The sequence below is a fragment of the Acanthisitta chloris genome, unplaced genomic scaffold, assembly GCF_000695815.1.
Source record: "Acanthisitta chloris isolate BGI_N310 unplaced genomic scaffold, ASM69581v1 scaffold30946, whole genome shotgun sequence".
Taxonomy (NCBI): domain Eukaryota; kingdom Metazoa; phylum Chordata; class Aves; order Passeriformes; family Acanthisittidae; genus Acanthisitta; species Acanthisitta chloris.
The window spans coordinates 34,612-45,900 of record NW_008677013.1 but is presented as its reverse complement, the minus strand read 5'-3'; the positions used below and the strand labels follow the sequence as shown (position 1 = coordinate 45,900).

Genomic DNA, 11,289 nt, shown 5'->3' with positions numbered 1-11,289 from the left:
CAGGAATAAATTGAAATTAATTGAATTAATTGAAAAAAAACAACGGAGATATGACAGAAGTATTTCTGAAACATTGGTAATGTAGGAGTTGCTCTAATGGATATTTGTGGCTGATGCTCTGTGGGAGGGGTTATACCAAGCCTTTTGGTAAGCAGTGTTTTGCAAAACACTGGCAAAGCTTATGTTGTCTTCCCCAAAGCATTTCTTTGTGAAATCTGTCAAACTAAAATACCTCATACTTTGCTGATACATTACCATAGTGAGAAAAGTAGTACACCAAGAAGTCGTCATTTTTAAAAGCAGCAGTCTGGTGAAATACATCCAGAATTTGAAATATGGGTTGCCTGTAACTTACAAAATTGCAGTCTTTAAATTCTGTCACAGATAGTATTTTTCAGTGTTATAAAGATAGAATATTCAAATTATTGGTGGCTAAATGATCGAATGTCTGTCAACAGTAACTGCAGTTTATTCTTCTTCAAAGATATTATCCTGTATATGGACTATCATGTTGCAGGATTGGGAGTCTGGCAAATTACTGCAAAAAAAAAAAAAGAAAACCAACCAAAAGCCTCTTTATACCAGTAGCATGTGAATGTCATCACACATGACATTTGCACTGTAATATTTCAAGACCAGTAGTAGCTGCTTAAATTGGGTCAGAGAAGGTCTACAGAAAGAGATGTTGCTCAGAGCACAGAGGTATTGATAATTTTATGTGGGTATAGAGGTTTAATACTAATCTTCAGGGATAACAGTATATTTTGTTTTTAAAAAATTAGCGTGGGGTTAAGTCACTGTTGGATTTTCCACATTTGTTTTGCCTGTATCCAAACAAGCCCTTGATGAGTTAGACAGATTTACAGCCTCCTTTGATATTTCGGTAGGCTTGAATTGCAGCCCAATGCTTTCCTGTATTTAAAAAAGTTATTACCAGTAATTAAACCAAGTAAGTTAAGTGTGCCCTGGAAACTAGAGTACCTATTTCAGAAATGTTCATGTTGTGATACTGGTATTGAATTAAAAGCGTAAATCTTGATGTTGTGGACAGAAAAATAAAAACCTAGTGAATGTCACGGTGAAATCTATTTGAATAAGTAATGTTACTCTTATGTAATGTGCTGACTGATGTGGAATCAACAGCTGCTTAATATTAAGAAGTCATTGACAATAAATGTCCCAGTGCATGCACACTGAACTCTTCACTGGGCGTGAGCTTCAGACATGTCAGGGAGAGGACCAAATGTTTGGAAGGGAGAGCTAGGACTTACCTTTTTGTTACCATTAATAATTTAAGGCTTTACTCATCACAAGAATAGTATGTACATCTAAAGTAAGTATTATTCCTTTGTGCCTGTAAGAATTAGGAATGCAAGCTCTGGTACATAACTGCTTTTGCATAGAATTCATTCTGTAAATGGAGACTTAAAATTATGCAGTTAAAAAATACATCTGAAATTCTTTATCGGAAATGCTTTTAATCATTCTTCAACATTTTTCTCTATCCATTATCTCTTTTTTCATGTTTAGCAAATCGATTTTCAGTAACCTGCAGCTTCGCAATAATTTGAAGGGCAAATAAGTGCCTTGGTTTTCCTTTCTGCTATTGAAAAATCAGGAAAACCTAAATGGAGTTGAGAGTAACTGGGAAGAAAACCTGGCACCTGGTGCAAAATTAGTTTATGCCAAGATACTTTGAAGTATATGAGGAAATGTACTTGTTCAAGAACAGATTTTTACAGAGCAGCTTACTCTTAATGTTCTGAATGTGTTAAATGTCTGAGTTGAATTCTGTTCCTTTCCTTGTGTGGAAGGTATGCATGCTGAAAATGTAACTAAAAAGCATTTGCAAAATGCCTAAGTAGGACACCAACCAGTTTCAAATTTTGTTTTCTTTCACAGATTTTAAAAGATCCAGAGTTGGTTATTGTCTGCCATGGGGAACTATAGATAGCTTTTGTGTCTGTTGCTAATAATAGATGATGTACCTTCCTTGGTGTGTTGTGCTGAAGTCCTGCTTCTGCTGTAACTGAAACCAGCGGTGTGGTATTCCTGCCGACTTCAGAAGGGCAGGATCAGTCCCTAAAAACTGCAGTTTATCTTGTGGGGTGTTTTTATGTTGGGAAGAATATGGTCCAGTGATGGAAAGGCACATGGGAAGCTGCACTTAACCGTGTCAGCTGCTTCACTCATCTTCTGACTGTGTCAGCGTCAGAACTGGAATTTTTTCCCCCAATTTTAATGAAGTTGATGCAGATACAGCCTCTCTGAGCACCCTGTGCCGAGCTGAAGCGCGTTAGCCTTGGGGTGCGACCCCAGCCCCGCGGCAAAGCGTAGAGCTGGTGTCGGTGTCTGCCGTGGGGTCACGGAGGTGCAGAGATCAAAGGATAATCTTCCAGCTGGAATCCCGAGCTAAACAGATTTAGCAGCATCTGAAGCATTTAGTAGTACGTGTGAGTAAATACATGTATGAAATTAGATTGAAGAAGGGAAGTCTGGCCGATAGCGGTAAGAGGGGAGGTCTTGAAGGAGGAGTGTATGGGGCTGGCACAGCTTGGCCGAGGATGTCAGCAGTGCTTGTTGCCACGTGGCTGGTAAAATTGGCAGGGGGATTCTGGTTTGGATGTGCCCATGTCTTTCAAGAAGTGCCTATTTTTGTGCAGTTTATTTTCAAAATGATTCTGCTGTGTGGTTTAAGACATTTCTGTTAAGCACAATGTGACAGGGCTTGTTTTTATTTAAAAGCTGTTAAACCAAGTAGCTATTCCTGGGCTTGATAATAAAAAATAATGGTAATTCAAAACTTATTTCCATTGATAAAAAAGTGGGTTATTTCCTAAATGAGGTATTAAACTAACACTGAAACATTTCAATTTTAAAAAAGAATAGGCATGACCGGAATATAACCTGTTTAGGCTCTGAGCCACCCTCATGCAGTTAATTTTGGAATAGACACCCTTTTTTCGGTGTGCGTGTGTGTGTGTGTGCCCCCATCCTCCTGCATTACAGGCCTAATTTGTCATAACATGTATCTCCCTGGATTTAAAAAAGAAAGCAAATTAAGTCTTGAGTAATTACAATAATTACAGGATCCGAAGAATACCAGGTTCAGAGTGTGTGGTGCCATAGCCTTGTGTTCTCCTGTGTTTGTCCCTGTCCCTGGGCAGTGGAGTCTCCTGCCTGGGGCAGCAGTTTGCATCATTGACCGAGTCTTTGGTGGAGGAAGGCTGAGCCCATCTGAGGGATGATTTTCGATGCAAGATACCAGTGAAGCTGCACATTACAAACTTCACAGCAGACAGCAAAAGCCACCATTTGCATTGCTTTAATTTATCTAGATTTGAGACTAAGATGATGTGCTTTCTTTGTCGGCACTGGTGACAGTGAGACAGGCTGGAAGCCACTGTAGAGGCAAATTATATAGCAAAGGCTTGAAGTGCCCAGGCTTTTCCTGCTTCCTTTGTCTGCCTGTGCAGTTTTTGGTTGAAAACTTGTGTTCTGCAGATAAACATGCAGGCAGCTTTGCTCATGTGACGGGTGGCACTGGTGACAATGGGACTACTGTCCTGCAACGCACTTTGCTAAGCTGGGTTCTTAGTTGTCGTTTTTTGGAAAGGTCTGTTTGAGTCTCTTCTGTGAAAATTGGAGTTTCACATTTCAAGATAGATGTGCTTGTTATAATTCCAGCCTGCACCTGTGCCTGTGATAAGCCGTTCCCTGATTAAACCTTTCTGATTCCAGTAAATATCTGAAGACCTTTGTATCTCTGAAGATTGCGAATCCAGGGCTTTATTATTTAAAGAGGTGTCAGTTCGTTAGTGAAAAATATAGGTGGAGAATATAGGTCATCACTGGAACCAGTAAACGGTATGTCTTGGGACACAGTTTATTAATTGAAGGCAGTCTGAATGATGACATGGTGCAGATTGACTGTGCCTGGTTAATGTTGTTGTCATTGCACTCTGTGATACAGTTATTAAATAGGTAAAATATTTTACCTTTTCATATAGAGCCATACACTTACTTCATCTGATTTAATGGAACTATAATTTTAATTATGATTATTACCTTAAATTATAATTGAATTTATGTGGTTTAAATTTACATTTGTGAAAATGGCTGCGTGATGAAAGCAGAAATCAGCTTCGCATTAACAAAAAAAGAAGGTTTTTTAACTGCATCTTAGTATATGCTCACAGCCAAAGACTAGCATGACCTACTTTGCAACAATAACAGAGGAATCAAGCCGGGTTTTTTTGTTGAAGTATCTAAATTGGCCACAAATGCTACCTACTCATTCGTTTGTGAGTATCTTTAAAAATAGCTATTGTATCTATGAAACTTAAGGGTGTTTTTTTTCTCTTTTCTCTTATTTTGATGTAGATAATTAGCACCATGGAGCCTCAGGTGTCGAATGGCCCTACTTCCAATACAACCAATGGACCCTCCAGCAACAGTAGAAACTGCCCTTCCCCCATGCAGACAGGGGCTGCTACAGATGACAGCAAAACCAACCTCATAGTCAACTATTTACCCCAGAACATGACCCAGGAGGAGTTCAGGAGTCTCTTTGGGAGCATTGGTGAAATTGAATCCTGCAAGCTCGTGAGAGACAAAATCACAGGTAAGCGCTTCGTGTTGTGGATTTAACCTGCTTTAGGTTCAGTTTCATTTGGGGTCAGCAAAAGCTTGGTGCTTCTATTGCAAGTGCTTAGCACAGGGAATGCTGTAGATACAGTGATCAACTTCAAATGGTAAGCCTTCAGTTTTCAATGCTGGGTGCTAGATCTAGAACAGCTGAGAAGCCACTCATCTCTCAGCATCTGTACACATCTGAGGGGAAGTCTGAACACTGCCAGCCTGCATGTGTGTAACACACTGTGCAGCTTCTTGCAGCAGAGCTCAGCTGGTGGCCTTACTTTCCTGATCATGTTTGCTTTTATTTAACATTGACTTGTAGTCTGAATGGCTTGAGACAACTGACTGTTCCCAGTTCTGACTCTGAGTTTCCTCATACCTTCATCAAATTTTTGCCTATTAACAACTCTGTCACATAAGAGCATTCTGCATGCCCATCACAGCTTATTGACCACAGCCTTCTGGAACAGCAGTGGGTTGTAGTTGGGAGACACTGCTCTGGATTTCCTTTGAACATTTGTGGATATTGGCTGATGAACTCTGTTCCCTGAAAACATTTTGATGTGCCGTGATCCTTTTTTGCATGAAGTGGCACCCATTGGTGGGTGCCTTCAGAAGAGAAGCCTCCCATTACACATACTGCCTCAAAGCAGAGAGAGATGTCTGTGGTGTCGCTAGAGGTGTGGATGGGTGCAGGTTCACCTAGCCTACTCCATATCCTTGCTGCCACAGCCAGGAATTCACCGATGCGCAAGAAGATGATGGTCTGAACAATCAGCTTTTATAGCTTCCTTTATAGGTTCGTTTTATAGGTTGTGTGTCTACTCGCACCGTAGGTGGGGAACAGCTGAAATTTCCCTGCTGTTTAGTGCATCACCAGCACTGTTATGTTTAGCACAGAGCGCAGCAGCCTTGGGGAGGAAAGGGTTCCAGGAAGGGAGTCTGTTCCTCTCAGATGCACTCCTGACAACTTGGGTGCGTGCTCTGTGGAAGGAGGCACCATGGAAAGATGAAGAATTAAAATAATCTTCATACCTACTTCCATAATATCCTGGCAGCCATTGTATTGGCAGCATTAGGATGAGCTGCTTAGTGCTCTTAAACATGCAATGCTTCTCTTTTATTTACTTCCTGAGCAATGCTCTGGTTGAACACAAGGCACATAACAAATGGCAGTAGCTGCAGGGCAGCTCGAGTCCTCACAAGTGTAGTCTGGCACAGCTTTCTTCAGCACGTTGACCATGATGTATATGTTGCAATATATCTTCTGATTTGACTATAGCTTCAGGTGTTTTAAAAGGAAGAAGATTGAAAAAATTAAATTGATTTTTATTTATTCTTGGCTTTTTTTCTACAGACCATTTTTTATCTTCTAGTCTGAAAATAATCTGAGAAATTTAATTGCAGGTTAGTTCAGTTATTTCAGACAGAAGTGAATACTTAACCCTCATCTGCAGGAGTGTAGTGTGTCTAGCTTGGATTTTGATCATGGCAGGTCTTGTGTTTCTCGAGCTTTTATTGCTTACCATGTCCTTCAAATTCATGGCGACTTCCTTGCCATATAATTTCAAGACCTTAGATACTCAGTGTTGTTTTCATAGGGAATTGGCTGTCTTTGGATAGAGAGCCATTACTTCATCTGCTCGGAACAGTATTCTTTTTGTTTCATTCCATCTCCAGGCTTCTGTCTCTGTATGTGAAGATGTGAGAAATTTGCTACATGATCTTCTGACATATTCTCGGGTATTTTTTCTGCCTATGCCTTTTCTTTCCATACAAAGTGCATAAATCTTTGATCACTAAAATACTTTAAAGAAACCATTCTTTAAAAAAAACTTACACAGATGCCTTGAGGACATCACCCCTGCATGTTGTTTTAAGAAGTGATACGAGTACAAAAGAACCAAATTCGCAAAAAAATAGATGTCCTCCAGATTATCTGTACTGTTTTTGAAAACAGAATTTCATCTGCCAAGGTTTTCAGGCCTGTTATCAAGGCATTGTGCAACATGACTAAATTTGAGGATGCATGTTCATTCCTCACATTGAATTCCCAGTTAGTAAATCGAGTGCAGTCCTCTGCCAGAAGCAGTTCATGTTTTTAAAGGTTCTTAGAACATGGAGAGTAACAAAATGGAAATGCACTGAGGTCATACCCAGCTCATCTTTCCAGATCATCATGTAAGCCTGTTCATTAGGCTTCTGTTTTGGGGTTTTTTTGGGGGGATGGGAGGGTTGGAAGGATAACAGTAGATGTTACAGGAATCACTGGCTTTTCAGGGGTTCTCTGCTTTTTCCTTATTAAAAATCAATAGGGTTTTTTTGACAGTGAAAGTTGTATTGCAGAAACATCAGTAATTTCTTAAACTGCTGCTGAGACAGTGAAAATTCGAAAGAGTTTAGGTTTTGTCTGCTTTTGAGTTTGCATTGTTTCTGTTGAAAACTTCATGGTTTAATAAATCTCATCTAAGCGTGCTCTGTTTTCTTATGCCTGTACACAAATGTGGTGTTCTTCCTGTTAAAAATAAGATTTGTCTTCAGATATAGTAAGCTTGCCCACTTCTTGCTGAGCTAGAATATCAGGTAAATCAGAGTCAGAATGAAAAGTTAGCTGTAGAGAGAGGTTGCTTCAAGAAAAACAATAAAGGGCATAAACCAAATCATGGTTAAATAAATAGTTGCCTAGACAAAGACATTGTAGAAAAGCTCAAATATATTTCTGAGGCTAGGGAGGATTGAATTGGTTCAGGTAAAAGATTCCATTTCCCCATCAAGGAACTGTAGTGATTTTGTGGAATAATCTTGAGGCTTCCAAAATGCTTTTTTGAAGGAGTTCTGAGGTAAATAAAGTCTGTTAAACGTACAGGATCTTTGAGAGAATTGATGACCTGAACTCTTTCATTAATTTTCAAATGGATTAAACAATGTATGTCAGGAATAGACATCTGCTCCAAGCCTTTTTGCAGTCTTAGAACAGTAGTAGGAGTTTTCAATAAAATTGGTTGGTGATGTTACCCCCTCGCTTTGGAGAGACATGTTTAAACAAGCATATTCCTTTACTAAAAAACTATGCTAATTTGGTAGTGCACCGAACTGAGCTGAATAGGAATGACAGCTTCTAAGACAGCCTTTAATTTGGTATTCAAACCCAAAATCGTAAACTTGGGTTTTGTTTGGTAGCTTCTCAGAACAGGCAGGATATACAGTAGCATTTTTAAAAGATGCTAATGACTTGAGAGAGGAGATGGAAGTCAGGCATACATTTTAATTATGGGGGAGGGGTTGCAATAGCAAAATTGGTTTATTTTTTCACTGCAGAGATTTTAAGGGAATGAGACAAGGAAAACCAGACTGAAGATAGTTGCCTTCATTTGGCAGGGGTGTTTAATAAAAGCAGAACTTGTGGTTGTAAAGTGTGCTTATTAAATTCTTCATTTACACTACCTAATTAATTCTAGCATTTTAAATTAACAGTGAAACTGGTCCCTGCTGTACCATTTCATAGCTACAGCATATTTCGTCCAACAACACAGTTGTTCAGGTTTAATCAGCTGCGCTCAAAAAATGAGAAGGAACTTGAGTTAAAAACAAAACAACTAAGTGGCATAAACATTTTAGAGCAGCAGTAGATGAAGGGAGGTGACTTTATGGAGGAAGAGTACAGCTTCAGATGGATGTTAGGCTCAGCACTGACCAGTGATGCTAAACCACACAGTGTTGCAGATGGGCTTTATTTCTTATTTTGTCTGAAGAAAACCAGTGATAAATACCATCATGACTTGAAGGAGAGACTTTGAATTCATGAGAAAATTTTCAGAGAAGAAATGCTGAACTTGTTTTGTCCTGTGTTTGAAAACAAAAGATCCAGTCAGTGTAGTGTCCGTCAGACACTGTAATTGCTGCTGGCCAAGTGAGTTGTCCTTGTTGACATAGTTTGTATGTGGGAGAGGAGGGTGTTTGTTATTAATTTTTTTAACTGATGTGGTAGCCTTAGCTGAGCTTTTAAGAATTATATTTTTGTTTCTCTGTAACCTACACAGGAATTCACATCTCTGCATCTTCAGACGATCGCTATCTAAAAATCTTTGGATCTCAAATATTCTTTCACATCTTCAAATGATCCAGGAACACTGTAAAGCAGAATATTTATTGATACAAGATTTCTGTGCATCCCTTAACTTATGACAGAGTTTGCATAATTCTGCTGTGTGGTACAATTTGATGTTCTTTGCATGCATAATCAGGAACTTCATTGCTCTTCTGCCCAAAATGCTACTCTCTTTCCTTCTTTCTTTTTTAAATTGAGCCTTTTGAATTTGCAATTCCTTTAACATTAGGCACAGAGACTGGAGTCTTTCACTTGAACTTCAGGTATTTATAATAGGACTTAGATTAAAACTGTAGTTCAGAAATAATCGTGACATTGTAAGTATAATATAAATATTGATGATCCCAGTGAAAATCCAGGACAGACAAGATGGTGACACAAAACATAGCACCTGTGTGTTGTTGTGTGAGAGAAAGAAATGCTGACTTATTTACCTGTAGTCCTTTCTAGAACTTACATGATGTCCATTGCTTATTCTTTGGATGTTCAAACCTAAGATCCAAGAACCAAAATTTAATAAAATGTCAGAGTCAGAAATAATGCAGCAGTGTGAGAGTACAGGAAAGGATTTTTCTTGTGAGCCTGTGCAGTGCTCATTCTTCCATAGAAACCAGTAAATTCTTGACCTGGGGAGGATGTTCTGCTTATGCTCTGAGCAAGCCACCATCAGCCCCTTCTGATTCAGAAGTATGTGCATGCGGTGTTCAGTTGGTATTGTGTGCCTCCTATAAAAAATTGTATTTTTCTACCTTCCCGTAAAATGAGCCGCTTACCAGCATATACTGAAAAGGTGCTGCTGTAAAAAAGCAAAGACCCAGATTTATTTAACCAAGTGTGTTCAGTGAGTGATGGAAGTGGTGTGTTTCTAGCTAGAACGTGCTGTTCAGAGCTGCATGTTTGGAGTATCCTGAAACTTGGGGCTTAATTACGCAGCCTTAATTTCAGTATCTGGAATTGGTAACTGCTTTGAAAGCAGTGGATGGAGAAGGTCTATATCCTCAGGAGCAGAAGCCATTCATTGCACACTGTGGTGATGTCCTTGGGAGGCAGGAGGGAAGGCAGGCAGGTATGATCATGTTCCCCAGCAGTACGGTCCTCTAGGAGAGAAGCCCTTGGATCTGATAGCAAGTGTGCAGTAGCAGGAAAACCCTCCTTAAGCTTCTCCTGGTAAGCAGACATCATCTAGTATTGGCCCAGTGTTTGCAGCAAGGCAGCAGCTACATTTTACATCTTGGAATCAGAGCTTTTGATGCCTCAGAGTAGATGAGTGAGGGGTCACAGTGTTCATCTTGGGATTGAAGGAGGACTCTGAAAGCTCATGATAAGGTAAAGGCACAAAGCAAAAACAGGATTAATGGTTAAATTTAATTATAGGGAAGAAGCCTTTTGGTAATACAGTTCATGACAATAGGTAACCATTGCATGGTTAAGTCTGCATTTGAAACACTTAGGCTGGAAATTGCAGAGATATTGGTAAAATTGTGCTAGTTTGTCAAGGGAAGAAAAGATTTCTTTTTATTTAAGGGAAATAGTTCACAGCTATTGATGTTTAGAAGCTGCAGATAGGACATGTATTCACTGAAAAAAATCACATACAAAGGCTAACAGTGTTTTGTATATGTTTTCCCTAAGAATTTATAAAAGGGCATGCCAATTTTGTGTCCTGCAGGAGGAAAAAGTGACCCATATGCAGATAAATACAGCTTATAGTGAAACCCAGCTTTAAGTTACCTGATCCTAAATGACTGAAAGTCTAATCTGAGCATAAACTACTTCTGCATTTGATGTCCAATTCACTGATTGTGCTTTGAAAGTGCCTTCCATTTTGAGATACTACTGGTTCCAGCGGTTTTCCCCACTTAAAATACATTAAACAGATAGGATTATAGAATGTAGGGATTATGTTAGATAAGACTTATAAACTCTTTAGAAAGTATGTAAACACTCATGCCTCATGGCATAAGCCCACCTAATAACAGGGTTTAGGAGAAAAATACCTTGTAGAGGTAGTTTATTCCCTTGTTGACTTGGAACAGTTTTTTAGTAATTCTCTGTAAAGCAGTGGTAACTAGTCACTGATCTCTGATCATTTATTTGGTACAGATCTTGTTGTCCTACATGGAGTGTTAGCAGCAGTTTCTTCTCTCTAGTGGAAGAGGAGAATTTAACACTATCCTTCAGAACAGGACAAAAAACCTTGCGTGTTCACCATTTACAAAGTGACTATATAATTGTGGCATTTGACTTAATTGCATTTAAAGGCCATATTTAGTAGTGCCCCTCAAAGTGGCTGGGTAGGGAAGCTCTGCAAGAAGCAGTGGAATTTTTGCATTTGGCTTCCTTGAAAGCAAAAGGCTTGGTATTTGCTGAAATAGGAAAAATATTTATGCAGCAGAGTACTCTGCTAGAGTTCCTTTGTCTAAAAAATAATACCAAATTAAGTGAATTGCCTTAGGTTTTTCAAGAAGTGACTGTAGATTGGCCTCACTGTATTTTAGTAGGTACAGGAGATTTGTATGGGAGGTATTTCTTTGTGTTGAGTG

General features: G+C 39.2%; 1 protein-coding gene across 6 annotated transcripts in view; it reads left to right on the top strand.

Moving 5' to 3' along the window:
- Window positions 1-4,376: 4,376 nt before the first annotated feature.
- The window catches only part of ELAVL4 (ELAV like neuron-specific RNA binding protein 4), a 41,524-nt gene continuing 34,611 nt past the window's right edge, over window positions 4,377-11,289 (top strand). For 2 of the 6 annotated variants that reach the window (XM_009076355.1, XM_009076354.1), the window contains exon 1: window positions 4,390-4,624. In XM_009076355.1, coding sequence (XP_009074603.1) covers window positions 4,396-4,624 — 229 coding nt within the window. In that variant the 5' untranslated portion in view covers window positions 4,390-4,395. Of the gene's footprint in view, window positions 4,625-11,289 lie in introns of all 6 variants that reach the window. The other 4 variants (XM_009076351.1, XM_009076350.1, XM_009076353.1 and 1 more) reach the window with 3 other exon arrangements.